Genomic DNA, 27,445 nt, shown 5'->3' on the forward strand with positions numbered 1-27,445 from the left:
GTAAAACATCAAATCTCCAACACTTCTGTGGCCAGAAAAAGATCCTGCAAGAATGAGACCAATGATGGCTGAAGAGAACTGTTCAACATGACAGAAGTGCAACTCTTTTGCAAATTTCTGTAGATTTCAATGCTGGGCCATCAAAAAGTGTCAGTGTGCAAACCATTCAACAAAACACCATCAATATGGGTTTTTGGAGCTGAAGACTCACTCATGTACCCTTGATGACTGCATGACACAAAGCTTTATGCCTCACCTGCGCCCGTCAACACTGACAATTGACTATTGATGTCTGGAAACATGTTGCCTTGTCGGACAAGTCTCATTTCAAATTGTATTGAGTGGGTGCACACGCACATGAATGGAGACATCTTCATGAATCCATAGACCCTACATGTCAGCAAGGGACTATTCATGCTGATGGAGACTCTGTAATGGTGTGGTGTGTGTGCAGTTGGAATGATGAGGGTTCCTGATATGTCCAGATACGATTCTGACAGATGACACGTACGTAAGCATCCTGTCTGACCACTTGCATCTATTCATGTCCATTGTGCATTCTGACAGACTTGGGCAATTGCAGCAGAACAAGGTGACACCCCACATGTCCAGAATTGCTACAGAGAGGCCCCAGGAGCACTCTTCTGATTTTAAACACTTCCGCTGGCCACCAAACATGAACATTATTGAACATATCTGGGATGGTTTGCAATGTGCTGTTCAGAAGAGATCTCCACCCCTGCATACTCTTACTGATTTATGGACAGCCCTGCAGGATTAATGGTATCAGTTCCCTCCAGCACTACTTTAGATGTTTGTCGAGTCCATGCCACGTCGTGTAGTTTCACTTCTGTGAGCACGTGCGGTCCCTACACAGTATCAGGCAGGTATACCAGTTTCTTTGGCTCTTCAGTGTATAAAGAGATTTGTAAAGCATGTTTACACTTTTAATCTTGAAATGTTAGTAACAATTTTCCTGAAATATGGATCTTGGTTGTCATTACTAGAAGATGTGAATTACTTGCATTGTGTGGAAGGCCATGTCCTTATTTTTTGCTTTTGCTGCATACAGGAGTATTCGTTTAGTGATGTGTACTACACATTTGCACCGTCTGTGTTGAAACATTATTAATGATTTCATTTGAAAGACGGAATTTATGTTGTGATGACAGACTAAGCCGTAGCACAGTCTGAGATCCAGATTACGTTGTGTGGTGACAATTTGGTTGAGAGTTTGTGAATCCACTGAATGTGAAATGTAGATCATGGTGAGAGATTGATCAGTAGCATAGCCTGGGAGCTAGCTTAGGTTGGAAGGTGATAATTCTGTCATGAGTCGGCAAAGCCAATGAATGTAAATATTAAATCTAGGTTGTCGTAGAGACTGATCTGTAATGTTGCACAAGGACTAGATTAGCTTGGAAGGTGACAGTTTGTTTGTGAGTTGACAAAGAAAGCAAATGTGAAAGTGAGAGACTGGTTGAGATGACAGATTAATCTGTAGCTATACAAATAAATGTGGATTTGGAGTTGATAATTTCACTTTTCATTAATTCCTGCACTATGTATATCAATAACAGAAACAGAAAGGAGCAGCAAAAGCAGATTATCAAGAACATTGTTAAATTATTTATTACATGTTTGTTCTTATTTGCTCCTGCAAATACAGTGTTTCTCTCTGAAAATTCTGTTTGACTGCAGTTTTGCACCTCATGTGTTAAGGTTTTCGTTACGTTGAATACTTAGATTTTTTCTGCACTCAAAACAAAAACACCATTACATCAGTGGCTATACAAATCAAGTGTTCCACCATTATACCTTCTCTTGACTGCTCATAACATGTGTTACCAACATACACTTTGAGCATAGAGCGTGTGTGATTCTTCGTAAAGATTTGCTGTAGGATCTGAAAGTGGTCTCTGGGCCACCTTGTGTAGTGGTGAACACCACTAACCCAATTGATTTCATGAGATGATGCATGTGCAGTATCACTAACAGTCTGAGAAGCAATATGTTTACAAGTGTAGGACATATTCATACATGATATTTATTTCATTTCAATGTGACATCAGATCAAAGCAAGCAATTCTGTGGCTTGTTTGAAAAGCTACATCATGCCTCCAGCTCTTCATAGTCCAAAGGGTTACTTCTTGTGCCTGTGTGATATATTACATTTTGTGCTAAGGTCTTAAAGAGATCATTTTGGTAGCTTGCTCAGACTATTGTCAGTTCACATGACTCTTATAGAAGTAGCCTAAACGAACAACTATGTTTGTAGATTTGCTAGCCATCACAGGACACTATTTCATCATGACTTGACATGACTTTCTCTGTTGATATATTTAGATATATTAAAAAAACGAGATATCTGAAAAAAACACTACATGTAAGAGAAAGTGAAATAAAGGCTATCAGTCTTAAAGATAGGGAAAGTTCTGTCAGTCATCTGATGTGATTTAAGGAAACTTAAATTAGAGTGGCCAACTGGAAATTTAAAACTGTTTTGATTGTGATACGAATCCAGTATCTTAATTGTTGGGCCATCAGTCTCACTTAGAATAAGACTTCTATTCATTCAGCAAGTATGGGGCACAAGATTAATGCACTGCATAGCTATTTCAGTATGGTCTTGAGAAATTTGTCCTATTTTGTGTACTTGAAAAACTTTTTTAAATTAGTGCACCCACAGTGAATAAAACATAGCTGAACAAATATAAATCTTGCAGTGCAACCATATGTGAACACTAACTAGGAAAATGGTTTATTGGAATATTGATGGCTTAGCCTACAATGATGTTTGAGATCCATGATGTTGTCACTGTGTCTAGGCTCCATTTGTCAGTACAATGAAATACTCAAGGATCCTGTCTGCCCCTTAGCTGAATGGTCAGTGCATCTGACTGCCATGCAGAGGACCTGGGCTCGATTTCTGGCTGGGTCGGAGATTTTCTCTGCTCAGAGACTGGGGTAGTGTTGTCCTCATCATCATTGACACACAAGTTGCCCAATGTGGCATCAATTGAAAAGATTTGCAACTCAGCAGCTGAGCTTCCCCAGATGGAGACTCCTGACCATCAGTGCCATACAATCATTTTATTTCACTTCACACATCTGACTGCTGGATTGTTAATATATTCCATTTCATATCCCTACAAAGTGTTACACCCAGGTAGTTATATGAGTTGGACAATTGCAATAGTGACTCACTGGTATTACAGTCAAGGATACTAAGTTGTTTTCATTTCGTGAAGTGCAAAATTTTACATTTCTGAACATTTAGAGCAAACTGCCAATCTCTGCACCACGTTGAAATCTTATCAATGCCAATGGAGAAGGGTAATGAATTCTCTGATTACAAAAAGAATTGCCTAAGGAATGATATTACACAGCCTGACAGAAAAGTGAACCACCAACAAGAAATGGTTGGATGTCAATGAACTTCATACACACACATACACACGCACGCACGCTATTGGTTGGTAAGTAGATGATTAGAGTTCTCTGTGACAGGTAGAATGGCCACCAGATTGAATTAGTGCTGTTTTGTGTTTAGAGCTGTTACCTGGTCTGGTAGGGCATATATAAGAAACATGGACAGTGACAAATCTACTTTTACATCTGCATCTATCTCTATACTCTGCAAACCACAGTGAGGAGCGTGGCAGAGGGAACATCCCATTCTACCAGTTATTGGGGTTTCTTCCTGTTCTATTCAAGATAGAGCACAAGAAGGATTGTTTGAATGCATAAGAGTCTGCCAGTTCAGTTCCTTCATTATCTCTGTGGTATTCTCCCACAGATCAAACTAAAATGTGGTCATTCATTCTGCCCTTCTCTGTATACGTTCAATATCCCCTGTTAGTCCTATCTGGTATGGATCCCACACACTTGAGCAGTATTCTAGAACCAGTTGCACAAGTGGTTTGTAAGCAATCTCTTTTGTAGACTGATTGCACTTTGCCAGTATTTTAGCAATACACCAAAGTCTACTACCTGCCTTACCATGAGTGAACCTATGTGATCATTCCATTTCATATCCCTAGAAAGTGTTACACCCAGGTATTTGCATGAGTTGGTTGATTGCAGCATGGGTATTATAGTCATAGGAAACTACATTTTTCTTTTTGTGAAGTGCAAAATTTTACATTTCTTAACATGTAGAGCAAGTTGCCAATCTCTGTGTTACATTGAAGTCTTATCAAGATCTGGCTGAATATTCATGCACCTTCTCTCAGATAGAACTTCATTATAGTTAACTGCATCATCTGCAAAAATCCTGATTTTACTATTAATATTGCCTGCAAGGTCATTAACATACAACATGGACAGTAAGGGTCCCAACACACTTCCCTGGGGCACACACAAAGTTACTTCTACATCTGATGATGACTCTCCATGCAAGATAACATGTTGTGACCTCCCTACCAAAACGTCCTCAGTCACAAGTTTCACTTGATACCCCATACGATCATACTTTTGACAATAAGTGTAGCTGTGGTAGTGAGTCAGATGCTTCTCAGAAATCAAGAAATACTGCACGTACCTGATTGGCTCAACCCAAAGTGTTGAGTATGTCATGTGAGAAAAGTGAGAGTTGGGTTTTACATGGTGGCACTGAGGAGGTCATTCTATTCATTATGTTTGAGGTCAGAATATGTTCTAAGATTCTACAACAATTTGCTGTCAAGAATATTGGATGGTAATTTTGTGGATCATTCTACTACCCTTCTTGTAGGCAGGTGTGACCTGTGCCTTTTCCGAAGAACTGGTGATGGTTTTTTATTTGGGGGATCTATGATAGATTTTAGTTAGAAGAGGAGCTAACTCAGCTGCAAAATTGGTATAGAATCTGACAGTGGTTACATCAGGGCCTGGAGCTTTTGTTCAGTTTTAATGATTTCAGCTGTTTCTCAACACCACTGTCACTAATACTAATTTCATTCATCTTTTCAGCAGTACAAGGATTAATTTGGGGCAGTTCTTGTCAGTTTTCCTTTATAAAGGAACATTTGAAAATGGAGTTTATCATTTCAGCTTTTGCTTTGCTACCTCAAAGTTCAGTCAACAGCCTTTTGATATGACCAGAATTTCTTTGGGTTCTGTGAAAGATCTCTTGATAATATTCTGCTGTGGTAGTCATTGAAGGCACCATGCATTGCTCTCTTGATAGCCAAATGGATTTCATTCAGCATCTCTCTATCTATAGCCATACACTTTGTTTTATGCCTGTTATGCAGTAATCTTTGTTTCTTTAAAAGTTTCTTTACAGTGACTGTATGCCATGGAGGTTTCCTGCCATTATGGACCATTCAGTCCAATACTTATCTATCCAGTGCATGGTCTACTATTCTTTTAAACTTGAATCAGAGTTCCACTACATGTCCTTGATCTGTGCTGAAAGTTTCAAGTTCCACTTTGAGATATGAAACTACTGATTTTTTATCTAGTTAACTGAACATATATACCTTCCTGCTTGTTTTAGTTGTCCTTTTTACTTTGGTAATCACTGTTGCCACACCTGTGTCATGGTTACTGATACCAATTTTGAAATGGACATCCTCAAAGAGTTCAGATGTGTTTGTTGCCATTAGATATAATATATTTCCACCATGAGTGACATTACTAACTACTTCTTCTGGGTAGTTTTTAGAGAAGGCATTAACAAAGTTTCACAATATGTCTTAGCATGCTCACCACTAACAAAATTGTAGTTTTCCCATTTAATATTGGATGATTTAAGTCCCCACCGATAACTACAGTATGACTGGGGAACTTATGTACAAGTAAAATGAGGTTTCTCTAAAGTTTTCAGTTACATCAAGATATGAATCTAGTGGGTAATACAAGGATCCAATTATCATTTTATGCCCCCCCCCCCCCCTTATACTAATTCTCAACAAAACAATCTCATGTGCAGCTTTAATTTCTATATCTGTGGATCTGAGTTTTTTGTCTACTACAACAAATACACTATCTCTATTTCCCATTTGTCTATCCTTTAGATACACACTTAAATTTTCCCCAAGAATCTCACTTCTCTTAATTTCAGGTTTCAACCAGTGGAGTGGTCACTGTGAAGAACATGAGGATGCTGTGTACTCTAGTTAGAAAGTGTTATCTGCACCTGCCAGTGTTTGAAATGGGCCTCACTGTGGGCTGCCACTTGGCTGACTGGTTGAATTGTGCTATATCAAGCTTCATGTGTGATAGTGCCTCAATGTTGGACTGCATGGGAATGTGAGGGCAGGCCTACTCATCATCCAGGCTCTGGTTGAACTCATCTGACAACCACAATGACTGTGCACTAAACACACTTCAACCTCTACACACCTGCACCTGACATCCAAGAATAAGTAATGGACTCCTTGCAACATTCTGTGTCATCCTGCAGCTTTGGTCAAAGACAAGCAGCAGCTGGACAAGCGAATCACTGTCCCACATGTAGGCTATCATTAACACATTAGCTGCATTTATAGTGGTGCCATGACTGGGCAGCATGTACTGCTGATGAATGGCGTAACAGTGAGTTCAATAATGAATAATGGTTCTACATTAGCTCAGATGACCATCATATGCCAATATGATGGCAAACTGGGAAGAATTTTCACTGTTTCAATGTTTCAGGGTCACATGGTGGTGTAACTCCTGCATTCACTGTGTGGGGGCCCATCAGATATGACTTCAGGTCACAGGTGGTAGTGACTGAGGGAATTATGATGGTACAACAGCACATTGTGGACATCCTGTAATCTCGTGTGTTACCTCTTGTGCAACATTGTCATGATGCCATTTTTCAACAGGACAATTACCATCAACATATGGCACATGTTTCAGAAGTGTCTGCTTGATGTTAAGGTGCTCCCATGGCCAGCACAATCCATAGATCTGTCCCTCATAGAATGTGTCAGACCAGCTTGGACATTAAATCCCTCTTGGTGCCAGTATCCAGGAATGAATAAATGCTCACATCCAGGACAGAGGAGGTTAAGTCATACTGATAAGCAGGCACATACTGCCAAGTTCTTTGTACATTCGACCCAGCTTTTTTGTCACTGAAATAACATCACATACTTCCCAACCAATGAAGTTTCATTTCATTTCCTCCTCCCCTTCTAGGTGCTTCACTTTTTTTTCCAAAGAAAGGAAAGCAATTTGACAGCTAACAGCATCAGAGCACCACAAAAAGTGTAATAAAAGTGATGTTATGTGTGTTTAAGAATCCTAAATGCCATAAAATTCCTCAGATTAGTATATGGGTGAAACTAAACTTTTCAGCATCTACGATTACTGCTTCAGAATTGAGCTGTAGTGTCACTTAATGGCTGACGTTATGAAACATTTCTGAACATTATAGAATGTCATACATAAAGTAATAAGGTTAACATCCATCAGTTTCCAACATTTTGTATGTTTCAAGTTAATATTAATGCAGGATAAAGAATAAAAAATTAGAACTATCCAGTCATCTTTGAAGAATTCAACCAAAGAACAAAGAAAGACTGTTTATGATCCTGTGTAAAGTAGATTTTGTGTATCTTACCTCTTGGAGTTCGTGCATCAGGCAAGGTGACCCATAGAGGGAAGACAATGGGTGCCACAAGTAGGTAAGTGACCCGTTTACGTGCTGTGTTTGGCCATGACATATCCAGTGCTTCATTAGCTTCTTCTTCATCCTCATCTACCATCTGAAACACAAGAAAATAATGAGATGTAGTATTTGGACTATCATCACATGACTGCTAAAAATGTGGTATGCCTCTAGCCACATCTAAATACAATGATGAGAATTTTAAGAAAATATAGTTATAATTAACAGACGGTGGGGGCTCCATTACTTATGGAATACAGTAGTATAAGATCATGTCACTAATGATACCAGTGGTTATGTACATGATAAAAAAATATCAGATATCTTTGATTAAGGGAATGTTTACTTGAACATCTGCACTCTCCACCCAGTAGAGTTTCCATTATATTCTGTATCTGAATGATGTGCTGGCAGATAATAAAATTTATCCATCCTTCTTATGTAGTTCATTACTTTGATTATTGATATTTCTTGTGCCTTTACATGAAAATTTCAGGTTAATGATAAAAGGAAACATAACACAAAATCAACTATTTTCACAAAATGACATGAAATTTGGTATTTTCCCCATTTTCATACAAAAATGTCATAAACATAAGGCAATACCAGATTACTAATATGTATACCAGATACATTTTTAATGCTGAAATCAGATTTCAACCTTTATATTGAAGCTGAGAAAAATGATTGTTCATCCCTAGATGTGATGTCAGACGAAAATGAACTTAATTCCAGTAAAAGTTTTATTCACTGATATCACATTTTCTGACAGTTTAACACAGCAAACTGTACAGAAACTGGTGCATTTTGAGAGATCTTTAATGCACCTCATCAATTAAAGTACATATTTTCATACATGCAAATATAAATAATACACTTCAGCTGTCAGCTCAGACAAAAAAAAAAAAAAAAAAAAAAAAAAAAAAAAAAAAAAAAAAAAAAAAATGTTGACTGTGGGGAAACATTCATGTAGTCACAAGTTTTTGTACAGTGGTTGAAGGAGGAGGAGAGTTAGCGTAATGAACAGCAGCATACTAAAATTTGTGACATATTGGGTCTGGGTGGGGTGGGAGGGACGAGGGGATGTGTGTGTATGTGTAAAGATAACTTTTTTTACATTTTTATCTTGAAAACTATGACATCTAGTGAAAATACCTCTCAGTATAAAATTAAACTACATTAAATCTCCTCCAAAAAAGGTCATATTCATTTTTTTCTCTAGGACTACTAACTTCCACGTTGCAGAGGATGGAAAAATCATAGCGTATAAAAAAATTGTGTTTTAATGGTATAAAATTGATATTTATTATTAAATGAAGTGGGTTAAAAACAAATATTAAATGTGTGTACCACATCTACCTGCAGTAGAAGTGTGTTAATGGATGCATTGTGTTCTGGTGGTACAACAGGCTGGAAAGGCAGGGGTGGTGGTTAGAAGCCTGAGGAAAGGTAGATCACTACATCACAGAAACCAACTACAGGTATTTCACAAAGCTGTGCTGACACTTCCACAGTGTGCTGCATGAATCACTGGCAATTCATGAGTGGAAATGTCCAGGAGCGTTTATTTTCCACAAAGTGTGTTAACATTACATCAAATATATATGCAAGGAAAGTATGTGGACAGATTCTACATTAATATCTGCAACCTGTTCTACACTGCTACAGGAGAGATTGATTCTTAAGTGCTGCTTGCTTTTCAGTTTACAGACAGACTACACTTCTCAGCATTTCATGTCAATTTCTCTTTTGTAAATAGAGAAAATAAATTTAGTGAGCTAGTGTTTACATAGTGGAGTTATTTTCAGTTTATGAAGTAGTTGTTAACTGAGCTTTTATGTATAATATGTTCCTATAAACAGTGGGTGAGAAGTGCTTAATTTGTATGTGTGACATTGCCAGTGACCTATGTAGTGTTGGTGGGAAAGGGACTGGATTGGTAAATGTGGCGTACTGCAGCTTTTTGCCATTGACAGCATATTGTGAAGCCATGCAACAGTGTTGCAGTCACTTGGTAGTGAATTAGTGAATGACCAGAAAGTTACTGCACTTCTCTCACCATTAACTGTGTTACTGGTAGACTTCATAAATCACTTCCATTCTTTAGTTACTGGCACTTGTAGAGTGGGCTGCAATGAGTGGAGCCCCTTACCATGCATCTACAGTATATCTTCTAAGGTGGGTATCAATAGGTCTGATGGAATGGGACTGATAACATTTCAATCTAGAACACTAATCTGCTGCAAAGCATTCCTCAGCTTTTGTTGAAATATCTTAAGTTCCATAACACCTAGGTAACCTACTTCTGTTACAGAGGTAGCCAATTTAAGCCTCTGGGCCTCCTCAGATGTTGGGAGACCTGAAGCTGGGGGATGTATTTAATACTCTTGAGATGCAAAACATATGCCAGCCATTGATAGTGGAGACAATGAAATAGACATTGTTGACTACATATTGAAAGCATGTTACACTTGGAGCAGTTTCTTCAGCGTGGTAGACCATTGACAGCTCCAGAAGTTGAGCTTTTTTACATAGTTGCTCATGTAGCAACTGCAAATAAATACTCACTTAGTAAACTGAGAATAACTCCATTATATAAACACGGGCTCAGTTATTTTGTCTGCTCACATGAAAGAACTGGATAGGAAATGCTGGGGTGGTATAGTCTGTCTGTAAACTGAAAACTGAGCAGCACTTGTGGTGGAGGAAGTTATCTTTCCACTAAGAAGGCTACAACTGCCATACAGGATGACTAAGAATCAGTTTCCCTCTAGTGTTGTATAACAGCCTGCATTACATAGATTCTGTTCATATTAGTTTCCTGTGTTAGTATTATTAGTAATTCATAACTGTATTCCATGTAATGTCAATGCATTCTGTGGAAAATAAACACCCCCAGGCATGGCTACACACTGCATTGCCAGTGATTCATAAGGCAAACTGTGGAAGGTTCAGTAGTTGCTTTTTGTGTGCTAGTGTGGCAGAGAGAATGGGAAATTACCTGCTTGCTCTTCATTTTTTGGACATGTGAAGGGAGGAACTGCATGACCACAATCTGGTGAACTACCTTTTGTGTCGATAGGTCAAATTGACCATAGACAACATTAATCTTTGGGACTCACGTCGCTAATATGAGCTGCCATGTTAATTCAGTCTGTTCTTAAACCTTGTACTATTTGCACATGTATGATAATTGTTGAAATACATGTATGTGCGGATATTAGTGGGGACAGTTCATTCTGTATACCACTATTCATATCCTGTTTCCATACTGGTGACCCCGAAGTTTCTACGTCTTCTGCGACTTCCGCACCGGGTCTTGTAAATCAACAGGTTATCCACACGCCACCATGGCCACCTCACCCAGCGCTTTGTTCGAAGATCTGGAAGCCCAACTATGACCGCCAGACCCCTTCAATCCTTTGCCAACAGCTGGCTCTCCATTACTCCACAGTGACTCACGATATCCAACCACATTAACCTCAAACTTCGTTGTTCTACAACAGTCAAGTGCTACACTGTTAACTCAAACAATGTGTCTCTGGACTGTGCTTGCCAACATGTGAAGTGTGAAGTGGATAACATTCAGAACTGTGTACTCTCCGATTGATCTTATAATATTCAAAGCGATCTACATTCGCACATGCACTTTGACTCTCAATGGGCCGCAACAATAGCTACGTTATTTCTGAGGTGGGCAAATTCAAATCAGTACCTGTAACCTACAGTCCAGTTTATGGGACCCCTACATGTATTGCGCAACCACTTGCTCCCATGGTAGTGACTGTGCCAGCTGCATCATGTTTACGCGACACATCAAAGGCAATGCAAACCCTCGTTGCTATGGACGTTCTTACCATAACACTCCCACACCTACTGTGCTGGCCTGCTGTGTGGCCTCTTCTGCCACAGACCAGCTGGTTTTCCAAGGGACACTGAAGCTGCCTTCATCCTCTCCCAGAGGTCATCTGCCATAGCTGCCACCTTTATATGAAGACAACCCCGTATCATGGTTTGTGCTTGTCGAGCATCTTTTCGAGTTGCATCATGTGTCTGACGACAACTCTAAATTCCTGTGTCTCGTCATGCACCTCCATGATCACTCGGACTTAATTTGCAAACTACTCCGCTCACTACTGCCTCTGCTGAAGTACGAGTTCACAAAGAAAACGATCATGGAACAACTCGCCTGCTCACCACAAGAATTAATCATCAAGATCTTGTATGAGTAACATCTGGAGGACTGAACTCCATCACAACTCTGGCGCTGCCTTCGGTTACTTGTGAGTGAGCATACCACTCCAGATGTCACTCTGTGGGCGGTGTGGTCTGCCAAATTGCCTACTGACCTACAGATTCTCCTGCTACTGCACTTCTTTGAGTCAACACCAACCAGATCACCACTCACCGCTAGTTGGCACAACTGCTCCTGCTTACTGGCCGTCTGCTGGCAGAGGCAGGGCTCACTCTGCCTCCATGCCTTCTACATCACCTTGCAGTATCGGCTTGCTCCCTCCACCATCCAAGCACTCCAGGATTGCCCACACACCATAAGTGCCGGTATACATTCCGGACCAATCAACAAGGACAAGCCTCCTCCACTGCTGCAGTCACCACCACCACCACCACCACCACCACCACCACATCCGGCTCATCCATACTGATGGTACCACAAGATTTTTGGTGATAATGCCAAGAAGTGCCGATTACCTTGCCAGCACCCAAACGCAAACTGCAGGACCTAAAAGATGCCAAGTCCTGCAGGGAACTTCACAAATGTCCTCATACATTGCACTCCATCCTCTCGTCTGCCCGGCCAAGCGGTCGTTTGTACGTGACTGACATTTCGTCATGGCTTGTTTTCCTAGTCGGCACTGGTGCTGATGTGTCTATCATACTTACATCGATGGCTCCGCCCATCTTTTCACCAATGAAGTCTCTTCTATGAGCTGTCAATGCATCAATGTTACAAACCTCAGGTTCTGTCAAAGTTACAGTGCATCTATCTCCTTCTCTGCGTTTTCCATGGACTTTCTACATTGCCGACATCAATGAACCAATTTTTGGTATGGATTTTTTGTCCCATTACAAACTCTCTCTGAACGTAGTTCAGGGCTCAATGCTATACCATCCCACTAACACTCAGATACTGTGCTTCTGCACTTATGTTCTACGTTCTGTTTCTCTCGTAACATGTGAGTTGGTATGCGAGTGCTCGGCCTTTGCAGGTGACATTGTGACCTGCATCACTAACCTACTGTCAGAATACGACTTGGCAGCACAACTCCGCCAGGAAAACGATGAGCTGAAACAACAAATAGCACACACTTACAACAAGCTTGTTGTGGCTCGTACCTCTCTGCTGAAACTGCAGTCTACAGTCCCACCACCTAATCGTGTTTCTCCAGCAGACAGCAGCTCGGACACTCATCAGGTTAGTTGAAAAACATTAATTGCGTGTGCTGATTCACATCCGGTCGACTCCGCATCGCAACAGTCACATGCAAGATACGACCACATCCACCATGCGGGTAGCCGCCCTGCGTGCTGATGAACATTCCCCCCCTCTCACGTGCCAGCCATGTGACTCGGTGACCATCGCTGTTCCACATGCGGTGCCAACACCACTCCCTCACTGGGTACCAAGTGCAAGGTTGCAGACAGTCGCTGCGCATTCTGACCTGTTCTGCACTGCGCGCTCAGCCACACTCTCCAAACAAGTGCACACCATGCTCATGTACTAAAAATGTGACTTTCGTGCTGCCTTTTCCCACTTGCACTAATGGCTATGCCTCGTTGCACCCTAACCGTCCAAACACTTCACGTCAGAACATTGATCTGTCTCATGTGCAGTTCTCAGTTTCTTCGTCACTGATGGAATGACACACCAGATAGTTACCACTGCCAGCCCCCCTATTAGGCTTTGCAAAAACAGACATGTGAAAGTTGCTGAATTGGACGGGTTACTCCTGTAACTTAAATATCAGATCTGAAGATGGTTCTGAATGAACCGAAACCGGTCATATGAATAATAAAAAAAAATTTGCAATCAAGACGGATTTAAAGTAACCCCCTATTAGGCACAAGATTAGATGCCTCAACCCTTTTAAGTTGCGTGCAGCAGCAAATTAACGAACTTTTGGAGGCAGGTACCTTGCAGCCATCAGACAGCAACTGGTCTTCACCAATCCACCCCGTCCTCAAAAATAACGGTTCTTTTCGAATGTGTGGCGACTACAGACGTTTAAACGCTCATACTGTCATGGACAATTACCCCGCGCCTATCATAAATGATTTCACTCAAATGTTATCGGGTGCTACAATCTTCAGTGTTATTGACTGTAAACTTGCCTACCACCAGATTCCCGTAGTGCCAGATGACATCCCTAAAACAGCTATTGTCACACCGCTTGGTTTGTTCCAATACAACTTCATGCCATTCGGCCTAAATCATGTGGCGCAAACGTGGCAGGGTTTGTTGACTCCATCTTATGACAGTTCGAGTTTTGCTTTGCATTTCTGGGTGACATACTCATTTTCAGCAAGTCAGCTGAGAAACATGAAAATCATTTATCCATGGTCCTCCAGACCTTGAACTCAAACAGTGTCGAAGTCAACAAAGAAAAATTCCAGTTGCGTCAGCCTTCCATCACTTTCTTGGGTTACACCATCTCCACCGACAGAATACAGCCTCCCAAATCTCGTGTGCATGCCATCCTTTCACTGCCGTCTGCTGCTGCTGTGCAGACTCCGCTGACAAACCCACTGTTGGGTAAACAGACTAAAGTAATCAAACCAGTTCACTGGACTGCACCTACGCTGGAGGCTTTCAATGCATTAAAGACTTCTTTAGCTCATGCCGTGACACTCGCCTACCCCGACCCTCGGCCGAGTTGTTCATCACTACGGACGCCAGTGACATTGCAGTGGGAGTGGCACTACAGCAATGCAAGTCAGACATGGTTTGCCCTCTTCATTTCTTCTCTAAAAAACTATCAACAGCACAGAAGAAATACTCCGCTTTCGATACAGAACTCCTTGTGGTCTATGAGGCTGTCAAACACTTCTGCCCCAACATGGAGGGTTGCTCATTCTTCTACCTCACGGATCACAAGTCACTCGCAGATACTTTCTGCAACCCTCCTGAGGACCCAACCCCTCAGTGTTTCCGTCACTTTGATTTAGTCTCCCATTTCACAACCAACGTTCGCTCCATCAAAGGCATGGACAACATTGCCGCAGATTTTTTTTTGCGGATCAATACTATTTCACGCATCATTGACTTATCCAACCTGGCTGCCCTACAAGCCTCCAACGAGGAATCTCAAGCTCTCCTCATGGACCCTCAAACATCCCTTGTGTTTACTAAAGCTAAATTCCCCAGCATTGTGGATGAGGTGTGATGCAACTCTTCTACTGGTACCTTACGCCTGTTACTCCCACCACCCCTGTGCTGGCAGGCCTTCAACGCTCTACATAACCGTGCTCACATTGGCGTCCATGCCACTACATGGCTCGTCTCCGAGCGTTTCATTTGGAAAAATATAAAATGTGACTGTCAGACCTGGGCGTGCAGCTGCATCCCCTGCCAGTGCAACAAAATCAGCCTCCACGCCGCCACCCCACGACTGGGCAAGTTCGACATCCCTCCAGGGCGATTTTGTCATGTACATATCGATCTTATCAGTCCTCTTCCACCGTCGGAGGGCCACAGATACATTCTATCCACTATTGACCACATGTCCCACTGGGTAGAGGCAGTCCCCTTATGTAACATTATTGCTGAGACCATGGCCAAGGGTTTTTATCTCCTCATGGATTGCTAGGTTTGGATGTCTGACCACCATCACCACCAACCAGGGTCAGCAATTTGAGTCTTGCCTGTTCACCATTTTATGTAACATCTGTGGCATAAAGAAAATTCACACCACAGCCTACCACCCACAAAGCAATGGGTTAGTGGAACGGTGGCACCACGCTCTAAAAACAGCACTTAGATGCTACAACTGCCTCTTGTCCGAAGCACTTGGGTACTGCTTGGTCTTTGTTCAACTTTCAAGCCTGACTTACAGTGAAATATTTTAGAATTCGGGAAGAACCCTGCCCTGCCAGGGAAACTAACTCAGTCTGAAGTACCTGAAGACTTCCCCTCCCTCCCCGGATTTCATAAGTCGCATGTGCATCCACTTCAAACAGGCACGCCTGCACCCACCTATCAGCCACTCAGCCACTACCCACCGGACACTTACATGCCAACCACTCTCAACACTTGCTCCCACGTAACGCTGAGAGATCATTCGGTCCAACAACCTCTGCAACCACCTTATCCCGGCTCCTTTGATGTCCTCCAGCAGGGTGATACAACTTTTGACATCATTGTCAAAGACAGTCTGCAAGCTGTTTCATTAGTCCAACTCAAACCAGCATTTGTGGACTGCGACATTCGTCTGCTGGCTCAATCTGATTTTCCTAATGACTTTCCCACCAGTCTCCCTCCTGCCATGGAGACTGACAATGTTTCTCCTTAGGTCACCATGCTGTTTTGTTCACCAGACACCTCCCTGTAACCTTTCACAGGTTTCTCAGACACATCACCCTCCACCCCGTTCGCGGGTTTCGCTGCTACCTCATTGCTTATGGAGACACCCTCTCCCACAGTCACCCTGCTATGCAACGTACCCCCCACACCTCATGGAAGACATTTCAGTCGTCACTCTCGATGACCGAGTTCTCATTCTACTCACAGACACCGTGCCCCCCCCCCCCCCCCACCCAATGACCAGTTAAACATCAGTGTTGTGCATAGCCTCACTCTCCCTCATGAGTGTGACTCGATGACAGTTCATGTCTTCATCTTGCTGGATGGTTGGATTAGCATCCAGGCTTGCCACACCTACACCCCGCCATCTGCCGTTCAACCCGCCTGCTCTCGGGCTGGCTGCTGCATCGTCCATCCTCACTGGGTCAACGACTTCGAGGTGGACCTGCCTCCTGTCACTCTGCCTCCACACCCCGACCTGGTCGAGGTGGAGGTCCCGGTCGTGCATCTACCAGCTCGTATGACCACCAACAGCATCAATGCCCACATGGTCTTCCATCAAGACTCACCTGTGGTACTCCGTACTGTGGGTTGGGGGGGGGGGGGGGCTGTGTGGCGTCAATAGGTGATATCAACCATAGACAACATTAATCTCTGGGACTCAGGTTGCTCATCTGAGCTGCCATATTAATTCAGTCTGTTCTTATACCTTGTACTGTGTGCACGTGCCTGATAATTGTCGAAATATATGTATGTGCAGATAATAGTGGGGCCAGTTTATTCCATATACCGCTATTCATACTCTGTTCCCATATACCTTCCCTCATGCTTCTTACCTCCATCCTTGCCTTTCCACCCTGTTACACCCCAGAACACAATTTATCCCCTAATAACCTTCTACTGCACTTCCATGTTGTACACACATTTAACATTAGTTCTTAATCCACTTGATTCAACAATATACATCAATTTTATACCATTAAAACACTGCTTTTAATAACAATCTGTGATATTTCCATCCCCTGCTATGTGGAAACTAATAGTTCTAGAGAAATAAAGAAGAGGATCTTTTTTGTAGGAAATTTAATGTATAAGGGGAAGTCGAATGAAAATGAGACAGAGGGAAAAGAAGTAAGTAAACTGTTTGTTACTTCAAAAATAATCACCATGATGGTTCACATGCATACTTTGCAAAACTGAAGTGCACCATCAAGCCCAAATGCCCTGAGAACATTGCTGGACAGCATCATTATGTTGCACCCACATATTGCCAAAGCTGTTTTGACTACAATGCAAAAGTTTTGCTGGGAGCCCCTTACGCATCCTCCATATGGTCCTGATCTCTCTCCACATGATTTCCATATTTTTGGAGCCTTGAAGCCAAGAATGTCTTCGCCATTGATTTACTTTAGGTGAAGAGGTACATGCTTGGGGAAAATCATGGTACCATAGGCAACTGCACACATTTTCCCGTGAAGGCAGTGCTCTCTTTCCATATGTCTTGTTTTCATTTGACCGCCTCTTATAGATTACTTTGTACTGGGAAACATTTTCACCAAAAGTGGCAGTTTTGAGATAATTGGAAAAAAATTGACTTTTAAATTCCCCTATGCCTCACCCGCCCCCTACCCCCCCCCAACCTCTCCTTCCCCCCCACAATCCCCTCCCAAGGCCCACGCTCTCACACCCCACTGGTCAGGATTTTTAGTATGTTATCTATTCACTCCCCCCCCTCCCCCCCAAGGCAACCACATGGTAGGAGGTGGAGGAGGGGGGGGGGCTCTAGAGTTGGGGGTATGGGATATTTTTAATATTTTGGAAGATGAATGGTGACTTGCAAGTAGCCATAAGAAAAGTTTCGGTTTCTACCCTGTTAAAAACATACATAATACCGACATTTAAATCATTTTCTTGAAAGAAAACACCTAACTGCACTGCTTTTTTTCTTTTCCCTGAGAGCTATTGGGGGGGGGGGAATGGCCCCACCTTCCCCCCAGTTATGAGTGAACTTGCTCTCACCTCCCCTCTCCCTCCCTTCCTCTTATCACTATATAAAAATTTGCAGCTACATAAATTTTTCCTCCAAATTTTCCTTTGTCAACTGAACTATTTAGAAACATGTCTACTCCATTTGCTTGTATCAGCCAATCACAGCACAGTATACATGATGTCACACAATCATAGTCATTAGTATGACAGATGGAAGAATTTAATCCATATTGGTTGATTAATATGGTAGATTAGCAGAATGCAGAGTTTTCAAAACTCAGATATAATTCGGAAATATGGGCTGACAGCAACAGGAGAGTCTAACCATGACTTCTTATAGAATCATGCCCATTGGCTTCAGCAGCTCAGAATCAAATTACCGTACCATCTTTCAACTTAAACTAGAAATCAAGCTACACTGCAGGTCAGGCTATCACCGAAAACATCATTCATAAAAAGTAAAAATAATCATAGAAATAAAAATGTAAATGTTCATTTGTTCAAAAATTGTATATCACTGAAGGTTCTTCACCGATTGCTTTGAAAGTTTGATGCAAGATTGCATTCAAATATACATTTTTTTATATACCTTCTGGGGTTCCATATGGTACATAGAGATAATAAATAATTGTTTAATACATGTAATAGAAATATTTAATTACCTTATGACACTCCTGTAGGTATATAAAAATGCACACATATTTGAATGCAAAACTGTATCAAAATTTCAAAGGAATCAGTGAAGAAATTTCTGAGATTTAAGATTATGAACAAATGAACATGAAATTTTGATTTATTTAGAAGTAAATGTTCATTTGTTCAAAACAGACAGTTAAGATTTTGGACAAACAGATATTTACTTCTGTGTAAATAAAAATGTAAATGTTCATTTGTTCATACTCATATATCTCTGAAAGTTCTTCGTTTTGAAATTTTGATACAGTGTTGTATTTGAATGCATGCGTGTTTTTATATATCTATTTTTATGTATTTAATATACAGATAAATATGTAGTGGATAAAAGGGTGAACATACAATTGCTTTGAAATCTTGACAACTTTGCTTGCACTTCTGTATAGTTATTTTTGAATATATGTAATATATAAATAAATATGTAACAGATAAAAAGGAAATCTTACCAAAAATCTCAAGAAGCTCTCAATCACTTTACTTCAAATTTTAAATGATTAATGGAAAATCTCATATAAAGATGTGAAACAAATACTAACAAAGGGTAGAGGGGCTGGCCAGTACTTACCTCAGCTCAGTACAGCCGATAGATACACAAAAAAACAGAACCAAAAATTTATGTTCCTAGCTTTCAGAACAAATGTTCCTTCATCAGGAAGGAGAGAGGGGAAAGAAAGGGAAGAAGGGAAAGTAGATTCAGTTACTCACAACCCAGGTTATGAAGCAACAGGGAAAGGAAAACAGGGAGGGTAGCAAGGATGGAGGCATGGTTGTCAGAGGGAAGCCAAAGATTGTTAGTATTTGTTTTACTTCAGATTTTTACATATTAGTGTGATAAATATTTGGACACATATAGGCCACATATTTCTAATATATATATATGTATTTTCCTGTTTTCTAATGAGATTTCACTGTTTTTATAGTGAAATGTTTTTAGCAAACAGGAAAGTTGTATTTATGATCTGTTTGCTTATGGTTAGAATGCTACTACAGAATCTGAATTTGCAATAACAATAAACAAGGCACAAGGTCAGAGAGAGGCAAGAAGGAGGAGCTGGACAAAGGGAAATGGACATATAGAGGGAAATGAGGAGACGGATAGAGAGCGGGGACAGAAGAGATGGAGAGAGAGAGAAGTAGGGTAGAGAATGTGGACAGAGAAAGGGGGATGAACTGATGGACAGAGAGAGGGAGCAGGAGGAGATGGGAAGACAAGGGCAAGAAAATGGATGGAGAGAGGGGGCACAAAGTGATGGACAGAAGAGGGGGAAGGAGGAAGAGGTGGACAAAGAAAGAGGGAGGAGGAGATGGACAGAGACTGGAGGGAAAATGAAATCAGGATGTGTGTCCAGTTCCCATAAATATTTCTTTTCTATTTGACTAGACTGAGCCACAGCAAAACATGGCCAGCAACATCTATATATACTGAAACAAACACTCTCAGTTTTCTGCTGTATAGCTAAAATCATTTGCATGACATTATTATGTGTCGTATACAGTGATTGACTGACAGAAGCAATCTGAGTGGTGGTCACGTTAGTTTACGTGTTTTCAAAGTTAAAGGGCTGTGTTTGGTGGTTTCTATATTTATACTTGCCTGACGCAAAAAATATGTAGTTTAATTGGTAAACTGCATTAAAGATCTCTTCAAAATGTATGGTTTTTGGTTTGATTTGTATTGGTAAATATGATGACAGTGGATAACATTGTTTCCTCTGTTCTAAGAAGTCCTATATTTCTAGTCTGCAGACCACTGTCAGGTGCATAGCTGGTGGTGCTTACCATTTTACCTCTTATTAGTCTTTCTTGCCATTCCATTCCCATAGAAGAATTCATTGAATATGTCTCTAAGAGAACTATATGTTGAGGACTGTTGTATATTGTGAGAATCCTTGCTTAAACTGAAAATTTTTAAGTAGGCTCCCATGGTATTATAGGTGTCTGTTGCCAAACGTCTGCCAGCTTACATTTTTCCATCTTTTTGATGCTCTCCAATGAATGAAATAAGTTTATTACGATGTTGGATGCCCTTCTTTATACAAATTCAGTATTTCTGTTAGTCATATTTGGTAGGGGTCCCATAAACTTGGGCAATATTGCACTCATATGATGAGTAGCATGTGTATTTTGTAAGCAGTCTCCTTTGTCAGTTGATTGCTTTTTACCAGGATCCTACCAAAGAATTGAGTTCTGCCACCTGCTTTACCTGTGAGTGAATCTATGTGATCATTTCATATCCCTACAAATTGTTACACCCAAGTATTTGTATATGTTTATGCATTCCAGTTGTGACTCACTGATATTGTGGTCATTGCTTAATACATTTTTTATTTTTGTGGAGTGCAGAATTTCACATTTCTGAACATTTAAATAAGTTACCAATCTTTGTGCAACTTCGAAATTTTATCAAGATCTGACTGAATACCAGTATTGCACAGATTTTCAGATTTTTTCAGATAGTATTTCATTATAGAGAACTGTGTCATCTGTGAAAGGTCTGTGGCTACTATTAATATTGTTGACCAGATCATTAATGTATAACATGCCAGCAAGGGTCCCAACATGCCTGAGCACATAATACTCTTACATTCTGCTCTTAATGCCTTCTCTGTCTCATCAGTTTCTTCTTCTTTATTCTGGATTTCATACCTATTGCATTATTCTGTTCACAAACCCAGGTGCAGACCTTGCTACACTCTCCTATATCCAGTTACAGAATCCATTCAATGCTTATTCTGACAATTTTGTGCTGTAGCCCACATTTCATCTCCCTTTTCCCATTCTCCTTGCTCATCTGCACATTACACATTCTGCAGCTTCCTCCATGCCTCTCTTCAATATCTTAAATATTCCGAGGCATCCTCTGTACCATTCCTCAGCACTTTCTGGTCCTTCATTCTTGTCTACATATTCAAAGTCTTTGGCACTCCCACCACCTCACAGCCTTTCCCCACCCTCTGGGTACAGCATCTTTCCAAGATGCCATTAACCCATTCTCACACATTATTTATTTCTTTACGCTTTTTCCCCAGTGGCATCTTTTTGCAGCACCAGCCCTTTCCAGAGCAGACTCACAAGATTGATCTGCACCTCCATGGCACCATTGGCTCCTGCAGTTCCACCTCCTCCTGCAGTACCTTCCTGTGGCACTATCACCTCCAATGGCACCATCACCTGCAGTGACACCTGTCCATCCAGCTTCTAGAGTCACCTCTGGTGACACCATTGCCTCCAACGGCTCCTTTGTCTCCAGTGGCACCATCTCCTGTGGCACTGTCACTACCATCACCTCCAGCAGCACCATCACTTCCAGCAGCACCATCACCTCCAGTGGCACCACTGCCATCTACCTCTGAATCAACATATATACTCTACAAACCACCATGAGGTGCATGGCAGAGGGTACGTTCAATTGTATCAGTTGTTAGGGTTTCTTTCTGTTCCATTCTCATATGGACGTGGGAAGAATGATTATTTGAATGCCTCTGTGTGTGCATAATTATTCTAATATTATCATCATGATTTCCATGTGAGTGATATGTAGAGGGTTGTACTATATTCCTAGAGTAATTATTTAAAGCTGGTTCTTGAAACTTTGTTAATAGACTTTCTCAGGATAGTTTATGTCTGTCTTCAAGAGTCTTTCAGTTCAGTTCCTTCAGTATCTCTGTGACACTCTCCCACAGATTAAACAAAAATATAAACATTCATGCTGCCCTTCTCTGCATATGTTCAATATTCCCTGTTAGTCCTATCTGGTATGGGTCCCACACACTTGAGCAATATTCTAGAACTTGTCCCATGAGTAATTTGTCTCCTTTTTAGATTGACTGCACTTCACCAGTATTCTACTGATAAACTGAAGTCCACCACCTGTTTTACCCACAAGTGAACCTACGTGATCATTCCATTTCGTATCCCTGTAAGGTGTTACACCCAGGTATTTGTAGAGTTGGGCGATTCCAACTGTGACTCATAGATATTGTAGTCATGGGATACTCGTACATACTTTATTTTGTAAAATGCGCAGTTTTACATTTCTGAGCATTTAAAGAAAGTTGCCATTCTTTGCACCAATCTGTAATCTTATTAAGATCTGACTGAATATTTGTGCAATTTCTTTCATTATAACTGACTGCCTCATGTGCAAAAAGTCTGAGGTTACTATTGATATTGTCTGCTAGGTCATTAATATGCAACATGAACAGCAAGGGTCCCAACACACTTGTCTGGGGCACACTTCCCTTACTTCTACACCTGACAGTGGCTCTCCATCCAAGACAACATGTTGCGTCCTCCCTAGCAAAAGGTCACCTCAAACCAGTCACAAATTTCACTTCATATATCCTCAATCCAGTCACAAATTTCACTTGATATCCCGTATGGTCATACTTTTGACAATAAGTGTAGGTGTGGTACTGAGTCAAACGTTTTTTGGAAATCAAGAAATTTAGCATCTACTTGATTGACTTGATCCAAAGATTTCAATATGTCATGTGAGGAAAGAGTGTGTTGCGTTTCACATGATCGATATTTTTGAAATCCATGCTGATTGGCATTGAGGGGGGGCATTCTGCTCAAAATACCTTGTTATGTTTCAGCTCAGAATATGTTCTATGGTTGTACAACAAATTAATGTCAAGAATATTGGATGATAATTTTGTGGATCGCTTCTACTACCTTTCTTCTAGACAGGTGTGACCTGTGCCTATTTCCAGGAACTGGGTACAGTCTTTTGTTCAACAGATCTATGATAAACTATAGTTAGAAGAGGGGCTAACGCAGCTGCAAATTTCTGTGTAGAATCTGACAGGGATTCCATTGGGCTATGTAGCTTTGTTCAATTTCAGTGATTTCAGCCATTTTTCAACACCACTGACACTAACACTAATTTAATTAATCTTTTCAGTGTTATGAGGATTAAATTGGGGCAATTCTTCTGGGTTTTCCTTTGTAAAGGAACATTTGAAAACAGGGTTAAGCATTTCAACTTTTATTTTGCTACCCTCAGTCTCATTTCCTGTCTCATTTGCTAGGGTCTGGACACCAACTTTATGTATGACCAGAATTTCTTTAGGTTCTGTAAAAGATCACCTGACAATATTCTGCTATGGTAGTCATAACAGACATCACACAGTGTTCTCTTGACAACTAACCATGTTTCATTCAACATCTCTCTCTAGATCTATGCTCTGTTTGCACCTATTATGCAGTAATCTCTGTTTCTTTAGAAGTTTCTTTAAAGTGACTGTATACAATGGAGGTTTGCTTCTATTACATACTGTTTATCATATCTCTTTGGTGCAGGGTCAACTATTCTTTTAAAGTTGAGCCAGAGTTCCTCTACATGCTCCTCAATGGAAGTGTCATGGCACAATGTAAAAGATGGTTTTGGCGGTCAAACTGGGCTGAACAGGATGCAGTAAGTGGCCAGCCGTAGCACGGTACACATCAACAGTGCCAAGAGAGGCAATTGGAAGCTGCTTTGCACGTGAATTTTGCCTCGGATGTGGATCTGGCTATTATTTGGTATTCTTGGCAAAAAGGAATGGCTCTAATAGGTTGAAAATCCCACGCCAAGAAGAACTTTTATAGAGCATTCGTACCTCAAAAGCCAAGAGTACAGTTAGCCACCATATCGCTTGCCACCAAAACTTCTCTACTGCTTCACTAACTTCATACATCCAGATATGTATATGAGCATGGACCAGTTGATTTGTGTGAGTGGTTTTAATAATAATCCAAATGCTATAAATCTGTGCTCAGAACCATATCTTCTACCCTGATCATGGACCTATGCTGGGTCCTCTCCTAAGTGCTACTAAAACCAAATATCCTGTTTAAATGAACAATTATTGCTTTCAAGTGATTCAAAGTGGTTTCTTTTTTGTTTGTCAAATGTGAAAAGAGTAGTAACAGTTAAAGCTAAAACCACAAAAGTGAAGTCAGCTAGGATTTTTCTAAAGTACTCTGTTTGTTGAAAAGTATAGTTTTGCAAGGATACAGTGACAGATTGTGTAAATGTTATTGGCTAAAATACCTGCTTCACAGGTGATAAAAAAGGGCAAATAAGTTAAGCTCATTTTAAACATAATGTGGTCTTGATTCCTGTCATGAATGATTCCATTTTTGAAATTAATTAAACTCATTGTTGAATTTTTTGTCTTGCAAAGTAAAATATATACTGTTCCAAGTGAAGTAAAGGATTAGCTTTGTTTGAATTAGTCTTTTCTACTGAAATAATCATAGGGCTTGACTAGCGACACTATACTGGTTTATGGGTCCCCATCATATTCTTCACATATTAGAAAGATAACTGGACTATTACTGCCGGTGCCGGCCGCGTTGGTCTAGCGGTTCTAGGCGCTCAGTCCGGAACCGCGCGACTGCTACGGTCGCAGGTTCGAATCCTGCCTCGGGCATGGATGTGTGTGATATTCTTAGGTTAGTTAGGTTTAAGTAGTTCTAAGTTCTAGGGGACTGATGACCACAGATGTTAAGTCCCATAGTGCTCAGAGCCATTTGAACCATTACTGCTGGTAAGGAAATGGAGGAGTATAATCATTATCCAATTTTCTTAAACATATCTTTCCAAATTAATGTGCCCAATTTGGCTGGTGACTGTTCATTTTTTTATTCAAATATGAATTTTACCTCTTTCATTAACTCCCAAGGTCTAAGTCTGTTTAGTTTTTCTGTTAATTTCACCATATTCAAAATTATAGTCCAATACCTTTTCCCATTAGACACACGCACGGTCAAAATTCAAAATCATCTCAGAGGATAGCATTAGCATGTTTCACGGCAGACTAATGTTATACTTGACCAGAGCAGCCTTCCATACCCACGATCTCATTCAGACTGTTCCTATTTTTTCACCACATATGTATACTCTCAGTACCTGCTGTCTCTTATCAGTTTTTCCTTTCTTATTCTCGAGCTCATATTTATTGCATTCTTAACTTCCTTAACCCAGGTGCAGACCTTGGTATCCTGTCCTATGCCCAGATGCAGGACCTATTCAATGCTTATTCTGACAGTTCCATGCTCTAGCACAAACTCTACATTCCACAGCATCTTCCTCAATGCCCATCCTTCCCTCTTATTCCACTCTTCTTGATCATCCCACAATATAAATTCTGTGGCATTCTCCATGTCACTCTTCGACATCTTACAAATACCATGACATCCTCTACACTACATCTTGACACCTTACACATTTTGTGACATCCTCCACACTGCTCCTTGACACATTCTGGTCCTTCATTCTTGCCTACATACTCAAAACTTGCAGAGTGCTCTCCATCTTACAGCCATTACCTGCCCTCTGGGCGTAGCGCCTATCCAAGTTCCTATTAATCCATGCTCTCATGCTATTTTATTTCCTCTTCCATTCCATTGGTGGCACCTTTTCACAATACCAGCCCTTTCCAGAGCAGTTCTGACAAACTCATCTCCACCACCAGTGGCATCATTGCTCCCAGGGCATCATTGCCTCCAGCAACATCGTCACCTCCAGTGACATAATTTTCTCCAGTGGCACCATTGCCTTAAGCTGCACCATTACCTGTTATGGCACTATTATCTCCTGCAGTACCATCACCTCCAGTTGTGCAATTGCCTCCAGAAGCAGCATTGCTCCCAATGGCACCTTTGCCTCCAGTGGTACCTTTGTCTCCAGTGGTACCATTGCTTCCAGCAGCACCTTCCCCTCCAGCAGCACCTTCCCCTCCAGTGGCATCTTATCCTCCAGCGGCATCCACCCCTCCAGTGGCACCTTGACCTCTAGCCTCACCATTGCCTCCAGTGGCATGATTGCCAGCGGCGTCACACTGCAGACCTTACATGCTTCTGGTCTGGTTCTCCCATGCCATCCACCTTTGATTATGCCTGCCTATGGCTCATGACTGTTTGTCCCTTCTACACCATTCTGCATGATCTCACACACTCCCTCCTACCATCACACTATTCTTGCTGCTGGACAGGCCATTCACCTCATGCTTTTGCACTGTTTGCAGACAAGCCATGTTGCAAGATGCAGCACTCCTTTCAATGAACCACACCATGCGACACCCCTGCCTGGTCATCTCTACTCATGCTGGTGGTGCTGTAAGCAGCCCCCAATTCCCCCTTTTTAATGAATATTCTTGGAACACCCCACTTGGGCCATTCCCTGCCCTCCAGTTGTACAGTCTTAGAAATTTCGATGCAGGCATCCATGCTGGGATCTGCCTCTGTCGGCCCCTTCAAGATACTATATCAATCTTCCAAGATGATGAGACTGCATGTCTGTGTTTTTCAGATTTGCTCCTACTAGTTCTTCAAGCCAGATCCATATGTCATGGCCACATTCAAGCCATCTGCTATTGGTCAATGCTTTCTGAGTGTGGGTCTTCATCATCTCAAGCACACATCCCAGGGACCACCTGCCCGACTCCAAGAGACTTCTTTCCTTTGGCAGCTGTCTCTTCTTCATGATGGTTACACCATCCCTTCCCATTGGCAGGGGGGGGGGGAGGGAGAGGGATGCTATATGACCTGGAAACAAAGCCACCAACCATACAGTTGCGCAGTTGTGTGCCTCAAATCCAACCTGCTAATGACACTTCCTCTGGAGCTCAGACAAAAACAATTCACAG

The 27,445-nt window shown here is 41.4% G+C and overlaps 1 protein-coding gene across 1 annotated transcript in view; it reads right to left on the bottom strand.

Moving 5' to 3' along the window:
• Window positions 1-27,445, bottom strand: part of LOC126481881 (sodium/potassium/calcium exchanger Nckx30C) — a 1,430,899-nt gene that overhangs the window by 76,959 nt on the left and 1,326,495 nt on the right. The window contains exon 6 of the mRNA XM_050105840.1: window positions 7,541-7,685. Within this exon, the coding sequence (XP_049961797.1) occupies window positions 7,541-7,685 (145 nt within the window). The remainder of the gene's footprint in view (window positions 1-7,540; window positions 7,686-27,445) is intronic.

The sequence above is a fragment of the Schistocerca serialis genome, chromosome 5, assembly GCF_023864345.2.
Source record: "Schistocerca serialis cubense isolate TAMUIC-IGC-003099 chromosome 5, iqSchSeri2.2, whole genome shotgun sequence".
Taxonomy (NCBI): domain Eukaryota; kingdom Metazoa; phylum Arthropoda; class Insecta; order Orthoptera; family Acrididae; genus Schistocerca; species Schistocerca serialis.